Source organism: Aquila chrysaetos, chromosome 13, assembly GCF_900496995.4.
Source record: "Aquila chrysaetos chrysaetos chromosome 13, bAquChr1.4, whole genome shotgun sequence".
In the NCBI taxonomy this organism is placed as follows: domain Eukaryota; kingdom Metazoa; phylum Chordata; class Aves; order Accipitriformes; family Accipitridae; genus Aquila; species Aquila chrysaetos.
Genome location: NC_044016.1, coordinates 23,010,185 through 23,036,875, shown reverse-complemented (window position 1 = coordinate 23,036,875; position 26,691 = coordinate 23,010,185). Strand labels below are relative to the sequence as shown.

The window sequence follows — 26,691 nt, the reverse complement described above, 5'->3', positions numbered from 1 at the left end:
TAGTTGTTTCTTATGTACTATTTCAGATAAGGGACATGCACTGAGTGAAGCTGGAAAAGAGAGGAGCTGCTTTTCTCTGTAGATATTGAGTTGCAGAGGAGTTCGTATTTTGTGACCTAGTAGCTTATAATTTTTAAGTATTATAGTATGCAGTGAGGGATGAATGTTGGGGGGGTTTGTACCATGTATTCAGTTAAGCCTAAAATACTGCTTTGGAGTATTTTTAAATATGCATATTCATATCTGTTCAACTAATAAAGCCAAATTTTTGCAGTAGTTGTCATGTTCAAAAAAACAATTCTCTAGCAGTTCTGTTGGGCTAGATTCTGCATCTTCCCTAAATGCAGAGTAGTTTTGGATATCTGATGCTTTTCTGCAGTTAGACCAAATAGGCTACCTGGAAGCTTATTTTATTACTCTTGCTTTTAAGGCCTGTAGGTTGTTGTATTGCTTTTGGTCTTTTGCTGAGGATGTACTTCAGGCACCCAAGTGAGAGAACTTTGTAACTTTTCTGTAATTGTTAATGATGGTTATCTGTAACTTATACTTAAAACTATCTGTGGTATTTCTAACGGTTACTAAAGCATTGAAAATATCTCATAAATAGTTTACTTTTTTTATTCTAAGTGGCAGTTTTGATTAATGTAGAATTTTTCACCTTTCTAGGTCTTTGATGTATAGTGAAGCTAACAGACGGGAGACATTCACTTCATGGCCTCATGTAGGTTATAGGTGGGCACAGCCAGATCCTATGGCTCAAGCTGGGTTCTATCACCAGGTAAAAAGTTTACTTGTTCTTAGTATTTGTCCACTAGTTGAAGGTTTGGGGAGCAGGGGAAAAAGTTTCATTATGTTTTTTGAATCATTGAAGGGATCCATTTAAAAAAAACAAACCAAACCAAACAAGTTTGTCATTCAGCTCTTTTCTTTCTTTTTTTTTTTTTTTTTTAAGTTTCAGGTTTTTTCCATGCCTTGAGGTTGCTTCTTTTTTTCTAGAGATCACAGAAAATACTGTTCTGAACTTCAGCATATAAAACACTTTTAAGTATCAAATTGATCTGAGTTAAACAGCAGTAATAAAGATCAAGTTGGTTGTTACATAGAGTCTCTCTTTGTCCTTGTTAGATTGTTGAGTAAATGTCCTTAGTTTTTATATTATAAGTAAAGCAAAAAAACCAGTAAGCTTGACATTGAGTTCTCGAACCATACTTTTCTTTAGTGGGACTTAAACTGTATTGTAACAAACAATGGTCCTAGATCACATTACTAAATTATTAAGCTTAGTGACTAAATACAACCTCAACATTTTATTTCACTACTTTTGCTTATTTCCATTTTTCATTCTTTGAAATGATTTCTACTATAAAAAAATTATTTATGGTATGGATTTAGATGATGATGGCTAGGCACTGCATGTCATTTGACATCAATATTGTCTGTCTCATGTCACCTGCAAAGCCTGACAGGTGCAAGTGGATAAAGCTTTTGGAGGACTTAAGCTTGTTCAGGAGGAGAAATGCAGAGAATTCATATGGTAGAATTACATCTGCATATTCCCAAGCATATCTTGGTGACTTGAAATGTGGTCATGAAAACGTGAAATTTTAAGAGAATGGAAATTTCCATTCTTTTCCTCTGTCACTTCAGCTAGTAGTAACTGTTCTTTGCAGAGGAGTGATATAGAATGCTTTATATTCCAGCAGACTGAAGGCATAATAAGAAATAGTTGTTTAACCTGTTTTTCCAAGCATGTACAGTTATTCTGCTGAGGTTCTAAATTTTTTGAACCTCATGAACGTTTTTTCTTTGGAAAAAGTCTTAGCAGAGATGCTGAGTTCTGTTCTACGTCTATATGATTTTTATCCAGTGGCTTGCACAGGTGTTGGTTCTGAATCTCTTCTATAGTAATGTGGTGCATCCTTTTTTTTCAAATGTGAAATACTTCCACTTTGTAGTACGTAATTTGTTGCCTTTTATACATTTGATGTGGTGCTTTGCTATGCCGCTAGAAGAGGGAGAGGACTTGATCACCTAGTTAAAGTGGTGCATAGCTATATAAATTTCAAGTGTTTCTTCTTATTTTTATAGCCTGCTTCATCAGGAGATGACAGAGCCATGTGCTTTACCTGTAGTGTGTGTTTGGTATGCTGGGAGCCTACAGATGAACCTTGGTAAGTTTAATGATGTTTGGAGTAGACTTAATTTTGTGCTAATGAGGTTAGAAATCTTTGGAGGACAAAGATCAACATTATCTTGATGGGATTTCTGGCGAGTTTAGGGAGTGTCACTGACAAGAATGGATTTCCAGAATGATTCCATGGGACAAACCACAAAATAATTCCCTGTACTATGTCAAATTTCTGTATAATACTAAACCCAAGAAATTGTAGTCAGTTTTGTTTCTTAATTCTGATTTGCTATTTCATTGCAAATTGTTCCATGGCAAAGATGGCAGCCAACATTTCCTTGCAGGAATCTAAACTCAGTCTTCTGTATGATTGTGACTAGAACACATCTTCTTCTAAGTTCTTAAACTGCAATGGCCATGCAGTGCATATTTGTTTTTTTTGTGAAGTTGCGAGATCCATTACTAGTTTCCTGAATCAGCTAAAATTGTGCATAGTGACAGAAATGCAGGTTCTTATACTGATTTTAAAAGAGTTCTTAACGTAATTTTTGACTTGATTATTTGGTAACTTATAACGTTATTTGAACACATCAGATTCCTGACTTGCTGGAAACTATACTTCGTAATGTTATTTTCATAGTTCTTGTCTTCTCCTTTCCCTTGTTAGGTTCCAGACATTTTGTAGTAGTGTAAATTGCTCTTTGCCATGTCTCTGCCTTAGGTTTATATTGAAATTAGAAGGTTTTTTTTCCTTGGTCAATGTGTCATTCAGGACTCTTTCCAATTTTTATTTTTGTAAGTGTGGATGTAGAACTAAAGACAGGACATTGCTTCATCTTATTAAGGTTACTTATAATAATATATCTCGTAACAGTGGAATTGTAATGTGCATTCTGTAGAATTTAATCCGTACTTTTCTTCATGAGGACGTGATGGGCTACTGCCTATAGAACAATTATTTTTTTTAAATGGACTAATTATATTAAGAGCACTGTGTAGATTCCTCCATTTGAATATGAATCTCCATTAAGTGATCAAAGGCTTTAATGCAGTCTGCTATTGAGAAACAGCAGGGAAAGCTGTGTTAGTAACTTCAGAACTCTCTTGCGTGACTGACTGCAATGCAGTTCAAACAGTTCAGTTTCAGCTTTACTTCAAGGGCTGAGTTTGTATATGCTGTGTATGTTTTTCACAGTAAGAAATCAATGTTTGCTATGTTTGTTTTTAATATGAAAAGGTCTGAACATGAGAGACATTCCCCAAACTGCCCATTTGTCAAGGGTGAGCACACTCAGAATGTACCTCTTTCAGTCACACTGGCAACAAGTCCAGCACAATTTCCCTGCACAGATGGCACTGACAGAATAGCCTGCTTTGGATCTGGAAGTTGCCCTCATTTTCTAGCTGCTGCAACAAAACGAGGGAAGATCTGCATATGGGATGTTTCCAAACTTATGAAGGTATACAATATAAACAATGAGTTTTTATTAACTAATTACTGATTAAGCCTATCTCGATTTAAATCAAAGGCGTTTTCTGTTTTTTGTTATTTCTCAGGTCCACTTAAAATTTGAGATCAATGCATATGATCCGGCTATTGTGCAGCAACTTATGTTATCAGGAGAACAGAGCTCAGGGGTTGACTCAAGGAGACCAACATTAGCATGGCTAGAAGATTCATCTAGTTGCTCAGATATACCAAAATTAGAAGGAGACAGGTATGCTGATCTATGAAATTAGAAATATGAAATGCTGCTGTGTAACTGGTAAATGCTGTTTAGTTAAGTCATGCTTTGTGAAACATAAGATTGGTAAGTTATTTTTTTCAGAGAGATAATTTTTTTAATTAGTGTGTATCTGTACACAATTCAACACTTAAAAAACAATAATCTAGATTTCTATCTTTAAAGCCAGTTCCATTTTATTCCTGCTGTTTCAGTTTTTATACTCCACTAACAGAGAGATACCAAATCTCTTTGCTGTCCTGTGCTGATGTCCCAGAGGCAGAGAAAAAAGAGAAAGGGATGTAAGTTTTGGAACAGCTTTTCATTTTAGTTATGGATTATGGATTTCAGGTTTTGAAAGTAAAGGCTACTCGTGGACTTCTGGAACATGCTTTTCTCTGATTGCTTCTCTGTAATTTCTGGTTATGTCATTCTGAAAATAAATGACGTGGATGTCCTAGGAATTGCTTTCATTTTGTACCTTTAACACATGCATACAGACTCTAAATAATTAGACAGTCCTGTCACAAGCTTTTAGATAAGCTAGAGGGTATGCCAGTGCTTAGAAAGTGTCGTGTGAGAAAAAGCAGTATTCTTTCATTTATGCTTCTTACAGTCTATGCTGAAAACTCCTTTTTCATATTACCAAAACTCAAACAGAAGAGTGAATAATTGTTGGGAAACTTAGGACAAAAGGTGTTTGGGGAATCTTGCTAGTTTTCTGATTGTTTATTCTTAAACTTCAGCATCACGGAAAGTAACAGCACTGCTACCTGCACAGGAAAGTAAATCTTTGGTTTTAAGCTTGGTGTGATTCTTACAGTACTGCATAGCAAATATGAAGCTTGCCCTTCTGAAGAGGGTATGTAGAAACATGGGTAGCATCAGTGTGGGGCCTAACAACGGCTGGGGCCTAGACTTGTACTGTAGCTTTAGGGCTGTAAACTCCTTGAGAGTCAAAGAAGTAAGCCAATTTTAAGAGCTGGTTAAAGGATAGTACAATCATACTGCTCAGAACTAAGCATCTTTCACTTAATCTATATGACATTTACTATCACTTCCCCACTCAAGGGGAAGCTGGATGAGAATTGAAGTATTGAATTGTCACTGTCTTGTTATGAAGTGAAGGTTGATCAGGCTTGAGCCAAAAAAAGATCTATTTCTTGGGCATGATGAGGAAGCATCCAGTTTGTTGAAATTTGGGGATCCCGCTTGGTACTGTGAGTAGTTATACCTGAAGCTGCAAAGGCATTACTACTGTTCTTGTGTGTAAAGAGCCTGTAATAGGAAATTGTTTCTTCTATTGGAAAAGTGAGATGCGTAAAATCTTCATATATTCTTAGAACTACTGAAGGGCCTATTTCTCTTGAAGAGGTATCTTGAACAGAATCTGCTTTTATGAAAAAAAAAAAAAAAAAAAATAAGATTCATCTGGTACTATTTTTAAAAGCAACACACTGTTCATACACCCTTTCTGTACTAGCTACAGAATTGCTTTGGTAGAATTAAAGACCAGTCTGGCAGCTCCACCTTTCAGAGACTATTTTGAGGAACTTTGAATAAGGTGCCATCAGTTCTTAGAGGTTTTGATTGTTTGGTTTTGTTTTTCTTGGAAAGATTCCTGAGAACAGGCTTTCATTTTAATTCCATTTATGTCTGGATTGTTGGGAATACAATAGTAGAATGAGGCAAACGGAAAGCTGGTCTACTGGTTCGATGACAGAGGGAAAAGAGTCTTTATATTGTTAGTGTCAGTGACCAACTCATTAATGGATGTACAGTGCTGACCAAAAGAAGTGCCAGGTTATAATACACTTGTAATTTTTACTAAATTTTTTTAAAAATTTAATTAAAAATAAGAATGCAGCTACAGTGTACATGGTGTCATTCATACTTTTTTTTTTTTTTTTCAGTGATGATCTACTGGAGGATTCAGATAGTGAAGAGCATTCCAGATCGGAATCTGTGACAGGTAGGTTATATCTGATCCATGTAATAGTTTAGAGGTCGGGAGGGAAATAGTTCTTCTCAGGCTTTTGAAAAAGCCCTGTCAAAACCAATGATATTATATTCACTGTATTAGAAAAAAGAAAGAAGATTGACCTTGAAAGCAATGCCAATATTTAAGTCGCTGTTTGTATGGTGGAGAGATTACATACAGGAAAAAAGAAAAACCCTACTTTGTTGGTTAATAAATGTCTTATTTGACAGTAAGCATTGCTTATCTTTGGTGTCAATAAAACACACAAACCAAGTTAAAAGAACTTACTTAGAACGGGAACAAGTTACAGCTGTACAAAACCCTTTAAATTCAGGGGATTGCCAGAGAGAGTTCCTGTATCTTGTTTGTTTCCCTGTGGGTATGCACTTTGATACAATATTTCTCTTCCTGAATAAAGATTTCCTATGGAAGCAGAACACTGCTATGCATGGTGTTCTTGTGTTATTTTCTTAGGGGTTGAATCAGAAATTTTGCTGGGAGGGAGGATTACATGCTTATTTTCCATAATCCAGTTTACATCTTTGAGTAAGGATTAGCAAGTGGGGGAAAAAAAGAACATGTGCATGTGCATACACACAAGGAAATAGACTTGAGATGTAAAAAGGATTTTTTTCAACAGAAGTATTAGCAAAGGTGGTGCTCTGTCATTTATGCTTAAGTCACCTCTTAATCTGGGTTTATACAGTGTCCTTTATAATCTTTTAAATCTATACATTACTTAGTTGAACTCTTCTGATTCATTGTTATTCCTGTTTAATTTGATCAGGCTATCTCTTAAGTTTTTACTGGGTTTTGTTTTATAATAGCTTGGAGTTCTTTCTACTAGGTGGTCTCCTACATGGTGGGAAGTATCAAGTTTTAGTGTAAAATGACATGTTTTTCAACTAAAATTGGAGAATGAATCTGCAGATCTGTAGATTTTTGATGGTACTGGATTGTCTAGGAAGGAAGGAGAATAATAGGTGGCAGAACATGAATTGAGTTGATTACATTAGTTGGATTTCAGTATGGTTGTCTAGCCTAAGTAGAATAATAGGTAGATAATGCTGTTTACTGGGAGACTTGTTACAAAGGCTAATGTCCAGTTCTCTTTACTTTCACTCTTGTTTATAAAATTAGGAGAACCATTAGTCTATGTGGAAGGAATGTTTCTGGGCCTCTTCTATTGTTTCTTGACTATGAAATCTTGAACATATGGAATGTTTTAACATATTGAAACTGTAGAGCAGTGACTTTTTGTTGCTTAATTACAAGGATAAGTCCGTAATATATGCAATATGATTCCTTTTTTTCGAACATATATTATGTTAAACATTTTTGTTTTAAAGGGCATACATCACAAAAAGAAACTATGGAAGTCAGCCTTGATATAACAGCTCTCAGCATTCTTCAGCAACCTGAAAAACTTCAGTGGGAAATTGTTGCAAATGTTCTGGAAGACACGGTTAAGGATCTAGAAGAACTTGGGGCAAATCCCTGTTTGGCCAACTGTAAGAGTGAAAAGATGAAGGAAAAACATCTAGAACAACACAACATTCCCTTTCCTTGTTTATTAGCTGGAGGTCTATTAACATACAAATCACCTGCTACCTCTCCTGTTAGCAGTAACTCTCAGAGGTCACTGGATGGCTTAAGTAGGACTCGAGGTGAGAGTGTCTCGGAACAGGGATCAACTGACAATGAATCCTGCACTAATTCAGAACTGAATTCCCCTCTGGTAAGGAGGACTTTACCTGTATTGCTGCTATACAGCATTAAGGAGTCTGATGAAAAAGCAGGAAAACTCTTTTCACAGATGAACAATATTATGAGTAAAAGTATACATGATGATGGTTTCACAGTTCCACAGATCATTGAAATGGAGCTGGACAGTCAGGAACAGTTGCTGTTACAGGATCCACCTGTGACTTACATTCAGCAGTTTGCAGATGCTGCAGCCAACCTAACTTCTCCAGACTCGGACAAGTGGAGCTCTATGGTTCCCAAGCCTGGGACTTTGGTTCAGTGCCTGCGTCTGCCAAAGTTTGCAGAGGAGGAGAACCTGTGTGTAGATTCAATCACTCCTTGTGCAGATGGAGTTCATTTGTTAGTAGGACTGCGGACTTGTCCTGTCGAATCTCTGAGTGCAATAAATCAAGTAGAGGCCTTGAATAATTTAAATAAATTAAACTCGGCACTATGTAATAGAAGGAAGGGGGAACTAGAATCAAGTCTTGCTGTAGTGAATGGCACGAGTATTGATGTAATCCAACATGAGTCACCAGCAGATGTACCAACTCCTTTAATAATTCAACCAGAACAGAGAAGTGTTAGTGGTGGATACCTAGTGCTTTATAAGATGAATTATGCCACTAGAATAGTTACTCTAGAGGAGGAACCGGTAAAAATCCAGCATATCAAAGACCCCCAAGACACAATTACCTCAATGATTTTGCTCCCACCAGATATATTGGATAATCGAGAGGATGACTGTGAGGAGCCTGTAGAGGAAATACAATTAACTTCTAAAAATGGCAGTGGGAGAGAGAGAAGATCTGAGATCTCTACTCTTGGGCACCTGGTAATAACCACTCAGGGAGGATATGTAAAAATACTAGATCTTTCGAACTTTGAAATTCTGGCCAAAGTGGAGCCACCTAAAAAAGAGGGTACTGAGGAACCAGATATGTTTGTCTCTGTGATATACTGTTCGGGCACAGACAGATTATGTGCATGCACCAAAGGTAAGACTTTTCTTTAAAATTTTTTTTAATGCTTGATTTGACTGTATTTGGATAATATTATAGAATGTTAGAATCTAAGTTTCAAAATAGTAATAGGCAAATTCCATTGAATTTATGTACAGTTTAATTCTGTTCTAGGGACCATGGACTCTAGTTAATTCCTCATCTTAAATGTAGATTTTAATGTCTAAAGAAATTTGTTCTTGTAGAGGCACGGATTTTCTTAAATCTAAAACAAATACAAGTAATTCTTGTATGTAATTATTTCTGTGCTAGAGATCCACATTTCGGAAAAATGTCTCCTGTCTGTAATTGGCCATATTCAAGAGGGTAAAGAAGATAACGCTTTTACACCTTATTCGAGTGGTCAGTTTTATCTTCTTTCAGATAGGGCTGCTGGTTCTGTTTCAGCCTTTTGCAATTGGGATTACACTTTCTTGAGCATGAGAGCCAGACTATCCATGCAGGATTCTTAAATCTTTTTCAAAATGAACACAAGATATTTTGGGGGAAGGAGGCAGGTAGGAGGGGAGTGTAACTCAAGTCCAGGCAACTGCTACTTCACAGAAGTACCTAGACCACCAGACACCTCCCCTCTTCCTTGTGTTACATTGGGGCAGTGGAAACAGCTCTGGCTGTCATCCAGCTGAGTTCCTCCATGCACCAATGTCTCATTTAGTTCTCCTGCATTTGAATGCAGCTCTGGTGGAAACACTTAGCCTCTCAGAGGGGCTAAGCTGATGGGATGGTTCACACATTTCAGATGAACTCCCACCAATATCATGTTGAACTTTTATCTCTACTAGACAAACTTAAATTGACACATTTGCTTCTTTCATGGTGGTGTCATGTTGATTACACAGTCCTCCTATAAGGGGTTATTAAACTCATACCAGATCTACCTCTTTATTTCCACCAGATGAAGTCAAGCTTATTGTAAAAATCTCCTGTCTGTTAAGGGCCCTGTGCTTATCACTTACCCACCAAGAGTTTTAGCAGTGGAGATTTTAGATTTGCTTTTTAGTATGGATGAAAACATCACATGTTAGCAAGTAGTATTTATGTTTGCAGATTCCCAATGGAAACATTCACAGTTACTAAATTGTTCCCTTTTGGTAACTGCTTTTGAAGAAATGTCTGTTAAACTGTTTTAGATTTATTTAATAATGCATGGTTTTTCCTAGTTAAAATGGAGCTCTAACTGAAAGGTTAATTGCTTTTGAAAACTGTTAGTATATCATATCCATGTCATAATGTTTTTACCTATACTTTGCTGATCAAACTGCAATGTCATTTAAAAAAAACCCAAACCTTGCTAAGGTTTTTTTCTACAGAATTGTGCTACTATTCATTTCTTTCTTACATCAAATCTATTCTGTCTTGTGTTTTAAGATTAATGATAAAAGTTAAAGGGCTTATTGTTACTGTGCATGGTACTTTCCCATCCAGTGTTATTGTGTATGGTAATTATATTCATGTAGCACTTGGTATTATCTAAACCTGTTTTGGGACTCTGAGTGTAAGATATGCAGGTCTGCTGAGTTGGGAGCATTTATTGTGTGTGTGTGTAGGAGTATTTGTCTCTTCTGCCTAGATAACCACCACCTCCGTTACTGACTGGAGAATACTTCATCTTCCTCATAATAGACAAGCACATCATTCTGCTTTTTCAGTAAATATCTCTGTATTTTTTCTCTCTGAGAGTGTTATACTATCAATCTAGTAATTTACAAATAGCTTTGCTGTGACTTCTTTTGTTCTTGCTGCCTTTAAGGTGACTGGGGTTTTGGTTTTTTCTTCTGTAGTCCTATATGTGACAGGTATCCCTCTGCCCTCAAGTTTTCTCTTTTGAATATAGTACTTTGCTACCTCTTCAGGTTTTTTTATTCATTGATTATTCCTATCTTTTATTTACACCCACTACACCTCTATTTGGAACTTGATTTTTCTGCTCTGCAACCAAATTAGAATGAACTTCAGAATTCATTATTTTCATTGTTTAAATGTCTTTAGAAGCTTTCAATTTTCATTCCTTTTTTTAACATTTCAGTCACTTCACCTGGTATAATTTTTCTCACTTTTGAGAAATTAAGTCAAAAGCCATCACAACTATTTTGGCATCAATGTCCGTTAGAAGTCTGGATTTCAGGGTCTGATACTAGATCTGTCTGAAGCCTTAGAGTCCTAATGTTTATGCCAAAATATGAAGCTTTGTAAAGAGTGACTTGATCTTAAATGTTTATAAATAACTGTACTGCATGAAATTCAGGAATACTAAAAGGAAAAGCAAATCGGAAAGATCAACTATTAATATACTTTTTTTTATCCTATATCTTATTGTACATTTGAATAACTTGATGCAAAGAATAGGTTTTACATAATTTTTGTTGTGCTGAATCATAATCATCCTTCAGTGTTTCTGCTGTAAGTGGGTAAAATTGCTTGCTTATCTGCTAGGTGGCTGAAGATACTTTTTTTTATTATTATTTTTTCTTAAATGCAGTTTTCTTAGGCTTTTTCCAAAATCTATATATATATATGCTTCTCTATATTTACTGCCACTTACGGGATGGTGCCTGCATTCTGACAGCATTAGGAAGATGTGTTGAAAGTAGAATAGCCATATTCACTGATGTATTCAACATTAATACTTCTAGCAAGTGGCTTTTAGTGCAAAGACGTAAGTGAAAATGTTAAGTAGAAGATTTGGAACCTACATGCACTGGAAATGCTTGGATGTTGTTGGAAAACTATTCAAGACTGTAAGCTGAGCAGTATATTCTTTCCTGTTTACTTGCTTGGATGGTGGGCATAGGCAAAGAGGTACTTTAGTGTCTTAGTGTCTGAAAGTTTTGGATGCAGAAGAGCCTGGGTTTTTTTTCCTGCTGTTCCTGCTTGTTGACATATTATTTTCATTGGTATATCATATAATTTTTCCCATAGCTGCCATTAAGTTATAACTGAAAAGAAACCTATGTGTGAATGGGTGTTTCAGGTTTTGAGGGGTTTTATGTAAAGGTGTTTTAGACCTGTAGTTGACATCATCCAGCTTTGAGTTGGGAATAATTTTTCTTATCCTGCTTCAAAATGTTATCTCTTGGTGTCAGTTTAGGGTGCTTCTCTGTTTCTGCAAGGATTACCTAGAGCTGACCTCTGGGAGGAAGTGTGCAAGTATATTCTTGATTCCAGTTGTTATGCAAACGTAGTGGACTTTAATCTCTGTATTCGGCTTTCTTCTCTTCCCCTTGGCCAAGATAGACTGTAGTTAATATCCCTCTTAGCAGTCCTTTGTGTGTTATCATATGGGGGTTTTAAATGTTTTGTCTTGTGTCATTAGTATAAAACAGCTTGAATTCTGCTTTTGTAGCATCCAAACCAAGTAAAATTCTTTATTATAAAACTATGCAGACAGATAGTGTTTTCGAATAGGGTTACAGCTGTAGGGTGGTCTTTTGATGATATTTGAAGCCTATTATCTGGTGTTTAAGAGGATCAGACATAGTTTGGTTTGGATGCATAAATTTCCAGAACTACAGTTGTCACCACCTTCTCTATATCTCAATTTTCATCTAATTATATTTCTTTTTTTAAATTACAGTCCTACCAAAAATCACTTAAGAAAATGGTCCACAGTATACATTCAACTTTTTTCTTTTCTTGGGTTTGGTTTGGATTGTTTCCTTAGTTTAGCTGTTCAACTTTGTTTGCCATTCAGGCAATTTTGTTGAACTTTGCTTTAGAATATGGAATGAGGTGGAAAAATGAACATGTCTGAAGTGTTCCTTTTCTTATCTAACATAAAGGTGCAAATCTCTGCTTGAATTTTGTTTTGGCAGTTTTGAAAATTGTGCATACGTGTGTTTCTGGGAGTATTTTTTTAAAAGATCATTAAGAATCGTCTATTTTCTGTCTTTCACTGCTACTGATGTTCTGCCTTGTCAAGTTACGAACTTAAGTGTCTGAAGCCCTCTGAAGAAATACTATCAAATAGGAAAGTGAGGTGGCATTTCAAACAAATGCTACAAAAAGTGGAAATGTTCATTCTGTTGTGGTGAAGCAGGTACTTCCCTGCCAGACTGATTGAGTAGGTGTTAAAATATGTATGATGTGTTTGAGTGCTTGAGTACCTTCTAGTGAGTGAAGCATACCTGGATTATGCTCACCTGAAATTTGCAATCTTATTCTTTCACAAATGTAGTTTTTGAATGTCTGTGTTGAGTGAAGATTTTACAGTAAATCATTTCCCTGTTGGGTCTTGTTGAAAATGCTAGTATTTGTCTCTGCATTACATCTAGCAAAAAATTTCTCAACAGAAAGTCAATTTGATTTTTAAGAAGTGGTTCTTCAGTAGTTGCCTAAATTAATTTAGTTATATTTTCATTTCAATTATTATTTGGAAGTAGTTTGGGGAAAAGCAGGGGGAAAAAAGAAGTTTTTCTACATGTTTTCATCGTAAGAAAGAACTCCAGTAATTTTTTTGTTCTAGCAGGTCTCTTTTATGCCTATATTGCTTCAGAGCTGACAGACAAAAAGACCCAGCTCCAGTTGAAGCTCCATAATCAGCTTCTCATGCATTATCAATTCCTAGATCACATTGGATCAGTTCTTTCAGATATGGTCTATTTCTGAATTAGTCAGAGTTGGAAGCTGTACAAGATGACCATGAACACTGAATGTAACCTGTCATGTACATTTGTATCTTGCTGATTGTTTGAGGTGCCTGTTTTGTGATTATTCTTTTTTTTCATGTTCTTTTCTATATACATCATTCTCCTAAATTCTTGTCTGCAGTGTTACATTATAACAAGAGTTTTTCTAGTTGTCCTGGTTTAAACCCAGTCAGCAACTAAGCACCAGGCAGCCACTCGCTCCCCCCCCCCCCCCCCCCCCAAGTGGGATGGGGGAGAAAATTGGAAAAAGAAGTAAAACTCGTGGGTTGAGATAAGAGCAGTTTAATAGAATAGAAAAAGAAGAACCTAATAATGATAATGATAACACTAATAAAGTGACAGCAGTAATGATAAAAGGATTGGAATATACAAATGATGCACAGTGCAATTGCTCACCACCCGCCGATCGACGCCCCATTAATCCCTGACCGGTGATCCCCGCCCTGCTCCCCACACTCCCCAGTTTATATACTAGATGTGACGTCGCATGGTATGGAATACCCTGTTGGCCAGTTTGGGTCAGCTGCCCTGGCTGTGTCCTGTGCCAACTTCTTGTGCCCCTCCAGCTTTCTTGCTGGCTGGGCATGAGAAGCTGAAAAATCCTTGACTTTAGACTAAACATTACTTAGCAACAACTGAAAACATCAGTGTGTTATCAACATTCTTCACATACTGAACTCAAAACATAGCACTGTACCAGGTACTAGGAAGACAGTTAACTCTATCCCAGCTGAAACCAGGATGCTAGTCACTCCCCTTTGTTGGAGAGAGTGTTTTTTTCAGACTGGAGTTTGGTATGTCAGAAGTGAGTTGTCTGTGCTAATATTTCTTGTTGCAAGCCTGGCAGAAGTGGATGGCCCCAAATCTTGTACCTTTCAGTTATAACATTTTTTTCTCGAGTTGTATTAATTACTCTCTGTAGCTTTTTTCTGGTTTTGTTTGGATATCTTACTTGTCTCTACCATGTCATTAGGCTTTGTCAGCCTTGTGTGCTGGTGCCTTTGAAGTTCAGGAATCAATTTAGTGTTTTCAATTTTCTGCCTTCATAGGCAATGGGGTCTAATGGGACTGGGGAGAGGTCAAGTTTTTTCCACATCAGAATTAGTGTTGATAGTGATGCTAAGAGATCATCTTCAAGTCAGCATCAATTTCACTTACCCATTCAGAAGTAGAGTACTGATCAGCCTGTTTTGGAAGATCTTCAACATGGAGATTTAACAGCCTACTCATGGAATTTCTTCTACTGCTTGCTTGATGATGTTGTTGTTTTGTTTTTTTTTCCTTCCCCTAGTGTTTAGCTGGTATCATCTTTGCTGATTGGAGTCATTACTATATTTTATGAACATGGCAAAGAGATTGCCTCAAAAAAGGACGGGAAGACAGAGTTTCTTTGGGTACTGTCCTCCTTGAACCATTTATTTTCTTAAGCTGAATATCTCCAATCCTTTTAAACTTTTCTCAGGGGCATTGAAAGAGAACAGACCCTTACTCTCTCCTCCCAAAAGACCTGCTCAACTCAGTCCACATGTTTCTTGGTGAGATACCCAAAATCAGGCACAGTAATCCTACAGATGTCTTTGAATGGAACAGAAGAATTCCTTAGCAGCTCTGCAGTCTGTACATACCATGTGTGCGTATACGTAGTGGGATGTTTGCAATTTTGCGCAGGAAATTGAATCAGGTTTATCTTCTGACTCACGAGAGCCTCTTTTACAGAACTGCTGGCTATCTGATTTTTCTTCATCCTGTAATAGTGTATTTAATTATTTCTTGCTAGGCATAGTAACTTTCACTTGTCCCTATTCAATTGCATTCTATTTTTTCATAAGCTGGCATGGAGATTTCAGCTGTAAAATTACAAGAATAGCGTAAATTCTGTTGGAGTGAGGTTTTGGGGAAGCTTTCCTGAGGACATTTTTCAAGTGTTCTGAACTAGTATGTTTAGAGCTACCCTTTCTCTACAGGCCAGTGGTAAGATGAGGAGGACTATAAGTTGTTTACTGGATAGTTTCCTGTGGTATGGCTTGTTTTCTTAATTCCTTTAACTATTCAGGTATTGTTCAACTATGCCCTTGTGTTGTTATTTGCTGTCGACAATTGTGTCACTCTTCCAGACCCCTGCAGGTTATGTTCAGGATACTGAACATGTCAGCAGATTGGCTTTGACTGCAGTGGCCTGGTCTCTGACATGTTCTCTAAATTGTGCCATTGCTGCTTTCCTGGAACTGATAACTGTTTTGCCAGAAGGAAGGTTGGGATTTATTTGGATGTATTTATGATTCTTATGTTCTGTTGTATATAACCCACCAGGTTCTCGTGTCCAAGCAAATTACGGATTTTAAATACAATTCAGAATTAAATTAACAATGTTTTGAACGTGTTACCTGTTATTTTCAGGAAGTATATTGATGTGGTTTCCAATTTATCCTCTTTTGTGATCACTGAGTAAGTCAGTGTCAGCTTTCATACTTTCTTGGTAGTGCAACAGAAGCATTTATTGCCTCTGTCAAAGTGATGCAAGCAGAGAAGTTTTCCGATAAACTATTACTTACAATGTTTGCTACCTGGCTAGCATTAGAAAGCACCAGATGAGTCACTGTTTCAGCGTAGTAGTGCGTACCATAAGCCAGTAGTAATGCAAAAAAAAAAAAAAAAAAAACAAAAAAAACCCACCAGCATTGACTTTCGCACAGATTTTTTTTTTTGGTGGTACTTTACTATAGTAACTATGGTGTCTTTGAAATTAATAATTAAGCATGGATCATCAGAAGGTTGTCTTTGGATGTTCTAGGAGAACAAATGCCTCCTGTGTGATACAGAAGCAAAGCCACCTGCAGGGTTTTGGAAAGCATGCATAAGCACTAAAAATTTTGTAGGCTAATAGTATATAACTGAAGTTCACGATAAACTTCTTCCCAGAAGCTTTTTTAAAAACAAATATGAGGAAGTGAGATATCTCAAGTTTAGCACAAAATTCTTGGAAAAGTGTTGGAGTTTTCAGGAATGCAGGGATTGTGACTCTCTCTTCCTCTTGTAATATAGATAAAATGGTAAGGATAATTTTTGCTGCTGTTGATTAGTGACAGAAACTCGGAAACTTGGTTTGAGAACCAAAGTTTTGTTTCTTTAAGACCAAACCCTACCCAACCATCTACAGAATAAGTGAGACCTTGGCATAACTTTCCTTTAGAAAAACCCACAGCTTTCTGAAGTTCTTCAGTATTTCTCCTGCTGTGAGCCATAAAACTGGCAGATGGTGCAAGTCAATATGTTGAACTTCCATTGCATGAGGGTGTACTTTATTTCCAGGACAGATTATCTGGTTTTGATCGCTGAGATCATTCTGATTATTGATCTTTGAGCAGTAAACAGAATGGGAAACAAACTGACGTTTGGCTTATTACCAAATGAAGCTGTCAAGGTCTGTGTCTTTTAATGTGTACCTAATTCTTTTTGAGGAAAATTGTTCATTTGTGAGCTGTTGAATTTGAAGGACATTCATTATAAGTGTTATTTGCTAGAATTATTTTTTTTTCCTCTCCACTCTTGGGATCTACTTGGGATATACTGTTCTGCACTGGGGCAGGGTAGGTTGGGGCTGAGAGAGGGGCAGTACAGGCTTCTTACTGGATCTCAGTGGGAAAGGTCCCACCAGCAAATGGCTTAATGAAATAGCTGTTTCAATAAGATAGAATAAAAAGAGAAATATAGACAGTGAGAAAATCTCATGTCCCTTCAGATGCTGGGAGTCCTGCTTTCATGCAGCATCACCCAGACCCTGGGTGGATTTTCCCATGGCACACTGCACCGATCCTGTCCATGGAGAGGTTCTTCCTTTTTGGTCATTTGAGCTATTATTTTCCTCTTTTTATTCTGTCTTGCTAAAACAGCTATTTTCTTAAGCCATTTGTTGTTGTGCCTTTCTTACTGAGATCCAGAAAAACACCTGTACCAGCTCTCTCTGTGCCTCTCACATGTCTTCTCTCTGTGCCTCTCATGCTTGCTCTCTGCCTCGCTGCGCCTCTCTATCGCTCTGTTTCGCTCCCCTCGATTCAGAACAGGTACCTGCTGATTATGCTTTTATCTTGGGTTTTTATTACGTATATTATCTCAGGTTGGTTTGTTTCAGATTACCTTGATAATTTGCATAACAGTGTTTGTCATAACATTAGTCAGATGCTGAAGGACAGTCTGTAATCAATTTTCAGAAAAACTAAGGAAGGCCTACCCTAGGATTTTCCTCTCTATTTAAATCCTACTGATTACTGTTTTTGTAACTTCTGAAACTGTTAACAGCCTTTCCCCTCTCCCCAGCCTTATGTAAAATTGAGCATTCCCTCTCAGTGACTTCTCTGTGAATGATGGGAAACTTCTTGAATGATATCAAGCTTCCATCAAAACATTGTGTCTGTTGAAAATTTTGGACTTGCTCTTTTGACTGTTGACCTGATCAGTGCTGTAATTCCTGGTTTGATGAAATACTGTGAAGAGCCCCTTAGTTAGGAGAGTTCAGTGAGGAAGTGATTCTTCAATTCTCAAATATTGAACTTTAAAAGGGAATTTATGCAGCCTGTACAAATGAGGTAGTGTAGGCCTTCAGCTGACATGATGGAATATTTTCTGTTTAAAAACATAATTTGGATTATGGAAAGTGTCATAGTTGTTATGAATTTGGGTTTCTATTAAGGTTTCCTTAGTTAATTACCTTTTAACCCCCTTCCCCCCTAATATTTTTTATTTCCCTTTGATCCCATTCACAACTGTAGTCAGTTTTCTTGTAGTTCTGTTTTGCATTTACTCTGAAAAAATTTGTAGTAGTAAAGCAAAATGAGTATTCCTGTGTAATCTTACTGGTTTCAGGTCTTGCATAATTACTCTCATAATTGTGTAGCACTTTAACTGCAAGCCTGTCTTGTGAGTTGAGTTTAGCTGTATGCCTGTCTAAACCTTCTTTTGTTGTCTGTGATGATTTTAGGTGGAGAACTTCATTTCCTTCAGATTGGAGGGACCTGCGATGACATAGATGAAGCTGATATACTTGTAGATGGATCCCTTTCCAAAAGTGTAGAACAGTCATCAGAAGGCACCAAGCCCTTATCTAACCCTTCTAGTCCAGGCATTACAGGTAAATTGCATGTGTTTAAATGTATCATAAGTAAAAATGTTTTTGTAATTTTTGGAAGTTGCATATTAAGATGATTTTAAGTTATTTAATAGTATACTACTTTATACATTTTGCTGCCCGAAGCTGGAGTTATGTAGTTGCTATATGTCTATCACTGGTTATGTACAAGCATAACACTTGAGCAGTTCCTGATTTAAAAAAAAACACCAATTTTGTATAACTGATTGTTTTTCCGATCTCTGCATTTTATTTAAGTGTGGCAGACAGGGAAAAACAGGTAATTGTGCAGGCACTGAGCTTCCCTCATAGTTTAAATAGGCTTGAGCACTTTATTTGGAATTAAAATCATATGTTCATTATGTAAAATTGTCTTAAAGTTTCATGCAGAAGCTGTACAGCTCTACTTAATAAAACTGTACAAAACATGTATTCAACAGCTGTTGTTGCACACAGTGAAATTGATGCTTTTTATACTTCAAGCAGTGCAGCTGCTGTTGATAAATCAAGCTTTTGATGTGAACTCTTGGATTTATTTATTTATTTATTTATTTATTTATTTAAAGCAGTTTGTCTGGGTTGAGCTATGCTCAAATACTGCTGTCATTTACCTACCTACTAGTTTCCTTCCTGGAAAGGTTGTCTGCCCTTGGACAGCAAGAAATAATTTTCTGATTGTCCAAATTCTATTTTTACCCTAAACATCATATTTAGGTCTTGTCTTTACTGCAGTTCTCATATACCAGTCCTGCCACCAGACTGCTGCTTTTTATAGTATCCTGGCCCACTTATATAAAATAAGGAGTTGAGTGAGAGGGTTGTTCCTTTTGTAGTCAGGAAGAAGGGGAAAAATGTGAGGGGGCTCCTCCTGCATGTAAGGCAGAACAGTGAGTATGCAGGTTATGGGAGCTCCTTTGTGGGCCTCTCAATCTTTTCTCAGCCCTCATTAAAGATGCTTTAGTGTAGATAACTCGCTAATAAAACTTAACAACAAATCTAATTTTGCTGGTTAAGCCTGAGGAAGATTTGAGTCATGCCGAGGTTTTAAAAGTGCATATATATATATGTATAGTCTTGCTTTGGGTTTTAAAGTTTGAGAGCTGTAAAACTATCATGACTTTCATTTTGTTTTAACCTGCAATTGTTGAAGATAGAGACACAAAGCATAATGATTTTAGTTGGGTTGGTGTTTGGAGGTTTTGGTCATGTCTGTTGTGACAGAAAGAGGGATATACTGGGAATAAATGACCTAGAATATAAAATACAAGAATAAATAATAAAGCATGAAGATAAAGCAATGATAGAATGGAAATCATTCATGTAGCTATGGCTATTTCAGAGAAGTGATGTTAATTTTGTCTGTGCATGTGTGTGGTGGGGGGTGTCTTTGCCTGCAGCTGCAGAGGACAAAAAAAGCTGGGAGAGGACTGAGTGGCAGTACAGGGACCGGTTTGGGTTATGGCATCTTTGTTGTCGACAGGCTAGTTGCTGTCTTTCTCCCCAAACCCCTGCTTGCTGTCAGCCTTGTAACACTTCAAGTTGTGTTGTGCTGTGTTTGTATGACCCCTGATTTTACTTCACAAGAAGTGATCAAGAGGGAAGGAAAAGATGCTGTTTGTCATAAGATTATCTGTAAGCAGCAGTACAGCAGTTGCCATCATCCTTTCTGCTTTGAGGACTGGATTTCTCCTGTTCCTCCTCTTTTTCACAAAAGGAGCCATTCCTGAAGTTTGAAAAACGCTAGGTAATAAACCAGTGTATGTATGTGAGGGGAAAGAACTCTGTGGCTTTCTTCTTCACGTTACTTCTTCTGCTAATGGCAAATAAAGCAATAAAGAAAATACGAATATCCAGGACATAGATCTGCTTCAATAGATGCATTCCCTGTACAGTAGCTTAGCAGCAGATTTAAGTGACTTCCAATCAAATGGTAACTTTGACTAACCTAATGAATCAGATTAATCATTACTGTTTAAATTCTGACAGTACTTTAATGGGCAAATTTTTCTTGTTTTTTTCTTGTTCTCCCCATGCAGCCTTCAGTATAGGCTTGAATATGGCTTATTGGAATAAGAAAGGGATTTACTTACGTATAGACTTCAAAGTAGCTGTATCTTTAGATTGTCCACAAGTGGCAGGTCCTCCTTTAAGTAGTCATATAATTCAGAGAGTGTAGTATTGCTTGATCTTGGTCTGTAATGGTTTCAAAGAGTTGTTGGATACACAGTAGTGATCAGATAAATTGACTACTGTTCTGCTGTGGCATCAAACTGAGCCACTAAAAGCTGTGAGAGAAGCTTAATAGTCACAGGAAGCCAATGCTGAAATGAGGGGGCTGGGGTGAAGAGTTGAAACCAAATGGTAGTTGCAGAGCTCTTAGTCTGAACTATCTGGGTTAAGGATACTAAAGTCAAGAATACTGGATTCTTAGCATATAATGTGCGAATGATTGCTAGGACTGTGTAAACATTTTCTAAGTAATGAAGCTGTCAGCATGTGTATGGATCATGATCAGATATTGCCCCCAACATTTATAACATCAGCATTGCTTCTCTTTTAATCAAAGTACTAAACAGCAGAAAAAACTTTTTCTTCTACTTTTGTCTTAGCATGTTTTTCAGACAGACATAACTCAACAGAAAGCTTTCTGTTTGGGGAAATGAACTCCTAGGCGGATCTGACTGAGCATGAGGTCTTGATCTATATATCTTGTTCACAGCTGATGGCAGGCAGCAGCAGGGTGTTTTTATGAAATCACTTTGGTGTTTCTGAAACTGCAGCTAAATGATGCTGTAGTCAGCATAGAAACCACAGCAACAAGCACAAGCTTTTGTCCATATATTGTTCATATCTGTTGTGGGTTTTGTTCGTGTGTTTATTTTTCTCTGTTGTTGGCATTCTGGAATGTATTTCTTAAATTTTATTTTCTAGCTTGCATTTACTACTTGGATGCATTTTAAATTGTATTCTTTTAGAAGGAAATATGTTAACCTTACTGAGTTGTAAATCCTACATTAGGTTAAAGTTGTTATTTCCTTCTAAGGAGTGGAGGGTTTTTTGTGGTAAAGTGATCTAAAATAATTTTTTCAGAAGTAAATTGAAAAAGAATATTAGTTTTCCTGACAAGTTTAAAACCTTTTTTTCTATTAAAAGTTTGCTATTAGAACTTCAGCTTGTCGTAACTCGCTATTACAGTATAACAAAAATCATGTAATTTTGTAAAAGAAGCCAAGTATACTTGACAGCACTGGAAAGCAAAGTCCTTCATTTTTCAATTTTAGGGGTTGATACCACATTACATCTGGTTACCCTGAATGCTCTGAATTTGTAATTGTTTTTGTTGAAGGGGGAGCGAGAATGAAGCAGAAAAAAATCCAGTCTACTCAAAGATAGAGTTGTTGCACAGTTTGAGCTATGATCTCACTTCTCTTTGCAGTGTCATCTAGCTAATGAGGTTTACATTTGTCAGTAAAAGAAATGAAGGTGTTTATTATTGAAATAAAATTTCTAAAGCATTTCTGATTTCTAATCTCTCCAGCATTTTCCTGCCTCCTAGTGTGAAAAGTAGAAAACTCTGGTTGTTGCAATTAGAGTGACTTTTTTGCCTGACTGGGTATCTCATCTTGAGCTTCTCCACTTGTCGGGAAGAATTGCATGTGCCTTTCTACTTTCAAGCTGAAGGATGAAATCTTGTTATTATTCTGTTTTCAACCAGGCTTGCTTTGCAAGATAGCCTCTAGGTTCAGACTTTGCTGGGGGGTAGTATTTGTGTTGGTGGGGTTTTGGGGTTTTTGTTTTTTTTTTTGTCTCCTGGGGTGGTGACAGTAGTTGTCAGGTAGCAAACTTTCTCCTTTTGAAAACCATCATTTATTTGCAAGTAAAAGATTTTCTCAAAAATGCATTTTTAAGAGAACATGCTTGAAATAGAAGAAAATTGGTATTGTGCATATCTTATTTTCCCTCAGTTTTTCAATTTTTTTTTTTTTTTTTTTTTTTTTTTTGTCTGAGGAAACCTGATTATTTTTAGAGTTCTTTTGTAATGTTTCTTTAGGTGTTTGTCTCCCTGGGATATTTTAATTTTCAGTACTACTTCAATTAATATCCTTGTTTCCTCAGAACAAGACTTCAATATGAAGTCCAGAAGACAAAATACTTGTCTAGGCCCAGTGTCTTTTAAGTGCATTACGTAAAGCACGTTTGTTTTTCACTTACCCCTCTTTTAAGCTAAATTGGGAGCCTTCCAAAACATTCTAGTAATCCACCATAAAACAAGTCTATATTGATAAGCAAGTGCCAAAGTAATGTTTTAAACAGTGATTAAAATGTTACAATTGCATAGTAATTCCATATGTCTGTTTTCATGAAATATAAAACTTTCATGGTTTTTTTTAAATCTGAGTCAACAGTGGTATTAAAAAAAAAATGTTTTAATCAGCTTTACATCATCAAAGTATAGCTGGCTAATTACTTTTCCCTAATGCTTCTGGTTGAATCCCAGACAGCATGCTCAGAGTGCTCAGTACTTAGAAAATTGATTCCAAATGAGCTGCCTTCAAAGGATTCTGGCTTCAAGGCTAGGGTTGTTTGGTTGATTGTGTTTGTTTTTTATTTTTGTTGCTGTTGTCATTTTTTTGTTTGTTTGAGGGGTTTTTTGTTTGGGGTTTTTTGGGGGAGAGTGTTAGAGAAGCTTCATATAATGTAGTTAATTCTACCTATAGCAATTTGGATATATTTCAAACTGTTTATAGGGTGTTCTGGAAAAAATATCTGTGTAGTAATTAATGTATGTTCTGTAATTATTCAGGAGTTGATCTTTTGGTGGACCAGCCATTTTCCCTTGAAACTCTGACATCCCTTGTGGAACTGACCCGTTTTGAGACCTTGACGCCACGGTTTTCAGCCACTGTCCCTCCCTGTTGGGTAGAAGTCCAGCAAGAGCAGCAGCAAAGGCGTCATCCACAGCATTTGCACCAGCAGCACCATGGGGATGCAGCTCAGCACACTCGAACTTGGAAGCTACAGACAGACAGGTAGGTAGGGTAATGGTGCAGAAAGAATCATGTGTGTGTTGCTTAACTAGTTCGTATAGCTGGTGTAATCACAAATTGCATGCAATTTAATTGGTTTTTAAGTAGTGTGCCAGTTTAAGAATATGTACTTTCAAAGATGATAATCCCTATTTGGTAGTTTGCGTTATAGGTCTTTGTGAGACTGCCAGAGTTGGTTTAGTGCACCTTGAAACAAATTGAAAAATCAAGTTTTGAATTTGTGTATTTTTGTTGGCCAAATGTTGCAATTTCAGTATATAATTAGACAAGCATATTTACCAGAATTGCAGATATTCTTGATTGTTTCTATAAAAGTCTCATTCACCCTTCTTATGCATACACACATTCATGGTACATTTTTAAATCGGAAAATGCAAGCTGCTGGTGCCAGTATGACTAATTAGTTGTCCTAAATGGAATCATATTATTTTAAAATGTGAAGATAGAACCTGGATTTATGTCTGTTCATGTCAAGTTAAATCTTTGTATGTGAGACATTTACTTAAGCCAGTATAGAGCCCTAGCTGTGCTAAAATTTAGGCAATATTTTCATTGAAATGAACTGCACCAACATGGTATGTGTAGTACTTCTTACTTTTTTACATGTGGCATGAGAACTTGGAATTCCTCTGGGATCCTAAAGACTAGAGTAGCAGTGTTGCAGTCTCCTTGAAGAGTGGCTTAAAACCCACCTGCAGTAGCTTTGCATAGTTTTTTCTCAAAAATACTTGGAGAAACAGAATACAGATATAAGTTGTTGTGTGTTTTATTAAGGGACGTGTGTAATAAGGCATTATAGGTTCTTTTGGGTCAGGCTGTCACACATCTGTCCTGCTGACATATAAGATTCGGATAGCAATGTAGAATCTAAATGCCCATCCAGTGGAAACAATGAAATAGCTGAAGGATGCTAGGGGAGCTAGAGATCATATGTGGGGGGAAAAAAGCTTGTCATATAAATAAGTGAAAGCTAGCATGCGATAATGAAGTATTCCAAGTAGGAAAACAGGTCTGGAAGGTAATAGTTGCAGGCATTTCTGGGGCTGACACCTAATGTGAGCAGAACTTGCTTTAATTAAATGTTCATAAGCTACGGATAAAAACTTGCAGTGTGTTATAGGCTTGAAAACCTTTATCTATCTTGTGGGTTTTCTTTGTGTAAGTAAAATATTCTGTATGTAACAAATAGAAAGGAGGTGGTTCCTTGCAAAATAACTTCCAGTTAAAACTATTTATTATCCAGTGTGTTCAGCAACAGTTGAAGAGTAAAAAGCTACCAATATGAAGATATAAGGAAGCAAACAGTGAAGGTAATAGCTGTTAATTGGAAGGTGATAGGTGGAACATTAGCTTATGAATATTGTTTCATTAGAGGAAAAGAATTATGCCTGCTGCAAAGTAAAACAGGAATTTAAAGAGGTGAAGTTAAAAGTTTTGGTTTAGTACTAGAAATCTTTGACAGCTGCTAAATGATTCATGATGAAAATGATTAAATTACAGTCCCTTTGTAGGGTACAATATACAATCTTAAGATTGAGAGCAACATTAGCTCTTAATTAAAAGTTATCTGGGAAGAAACTTTGATTTCTGGATTATTTTGTTGGTCCTTAATATGAGGTTCCTTTTATCTCCTTTCTGAGTGTCTCATACTGACTCCTATAAAGAGGTGGGATTACAGGTTTAGATGGATGAGTAATGCAATTTAGTAAGGTAATTCTTTTGTTTCTCAAATAGATAGAAGGAGATAATCCTGTAAATGTATTTTAGGGAATGGCATTATATTACATTCCTGCTCTTTCAGTTCTACTTTGTTATTTTAAAAAGGCTGTGTAACAAAGAAAACAGAAAAAGCAGACTCTGGTGTACCTGATGAATTATCTACATGTCAATATTTCCCCTTCAGTGGTAATTTAACTGAAATGTTAAATTGGGTTAATCCTTCTAAAAAAAGTACATGAATTCCTAATGTGCTTTGATAAAGCAGTGACATCTGAGTTTCCTGTTTTTTTCTCAAATTTATAAAGGAAATATTTTAGGTATTAGTCTTATGCAGACATATTTGAAAATATGTGAAAGAAGGAAGAGCTACATACTGATGTGATTTCCAGTGTTTAAACTCTGGAAATAGGTCTGCAGCTCAAAGTTCAGTTGTAGCAGAAGATCAAACGTTGATGAGATGTTCTAGAAAAGGAGTGAAGAAGTGCGTTGGAAAAATATTTCATAGTTGTGAGAATGACAATATATTTGCATTTAGAACAGTCTTGATTGTGTATTCTTCTTTAAAAAGATGCTATAGATTTAGAAGGGTTTCAAAGGTGAGAAAAGTTGCTAAAAGAACTTGCATTAGATTATCAGAGAGAAGTGATATTTAGGATGTGTATGCCAAAATATTGAGAAAATAATAAGGAAGTAAATTATTTTTTTTGCCTCTTTAAAACTTTATACATGAGTAAAGAGGATGCATCTAAACAGATCTATGAGAAATTAAAAAAAACATTTAAAGTGGAGTTTTTCAATCATCACAGAATTAAATTGTGAAGTTCATTGCCACAGGTATAAGATGATCTCTTCACTGTTGGATTAATGTGAGACCTTTATGGAGGGTCATTATTCCATACATGCCTATTGAGAGGTACTTAAAACTTTCTTTGGGGCATCTGGTGCTGAATTCTGTCAAAAATAGATTTCTCGGGTAGACAAGTAACAGTCGTAATTCAGTATGGCAGTCTGCGTCATATGCAACATATGGACTACAAAAGACTACTGCAGACTGGTTTATTATTAATTTCTGGTTTTGTACCAGATCTTTAACTAAAACTGGGTGAGCAGAATATTACTTAGTCTTTCCAAAGGTTTGCTCCTTTGAATGTCTCATTGGGTCCATGCATTGCATGACACCTGTAGGAATACTCAGACATAAAAAAACACCTCCAAACCTCTCCCTGTTTTGCACTGCGCTACATATTCTCCGAGCCAGAGGAGTGAGTGATTTGAAGTTTTTAGTGTTACATTTGCTAACAGAGGGTTTTTTCCCCTGGAGTTGTAGGATAAATTTTCATTATATCTTATTTACAGGAGATATTTGTACAGTTAGCTGAAAATTTTTCACTGTGGCTTCTTAAATCATAACCGCAAGCTCTCTTCTGTCCATCTTTTGCTTCTGACCACCTTTCCTCCCAAAATCACTGCTTTTCTATGTTGCTTGTTCTGGAAAGCTGGTGTGCCATTTCATGTGTACCTGGAATCTGTTATAATTGTATTATACTTGCCTGAG

The 26,691-nt window shown here is 36.6% G+C and overlaps 1 protein-coding gene across 13 annotated transcripts in view; it reads left to right on the top strand.

Moving 5' to 3' along the window:
• BIRC6 (baculoviral IAP repeat containing 6) overlaps window positions 1–26,691 on the top strand; it is a 195,149-nt gene that overhangs the window by 21,166 nt on the left and 147,292 nt on the right. For all 13 annotated transcript variants that reach the window (XM_030035311.2, XM_030035310.2, XM_041128485.1 and 10 more), the window contains exons 5-12: window positions 667–778; window positions 2,089–2,171; window positions 3,366–3,588; window positions 3,686–3,846; window positions 5,766–5,824; window positions 7,183–8,577; window positions 18,223–18,372; window positions 23,174–23,399. In XM_030035311.2, coding sequence (XP_029891171.1) covers window positions 667–778; window positions 2,089–2,171; window positions 3,366–3,588; window positions 3,686–3,846; window positions 5,766–5,824; window positions 7,183–8,577; window positions 18,223–18,372; window positions 23,174–23,399 — 2,409 coding nt within the window. The remainder of the gene's footprint in view (window positions 1–666; window positions 779–2,088; window positions 2,172–3,365; window positions 3,589–3,685; window positions 3,847–5,765; window positions 5,825–7,182; window positions 8,578–18,222; window positions 18,373–23,173; window positions 23,400–26,691) is intronic.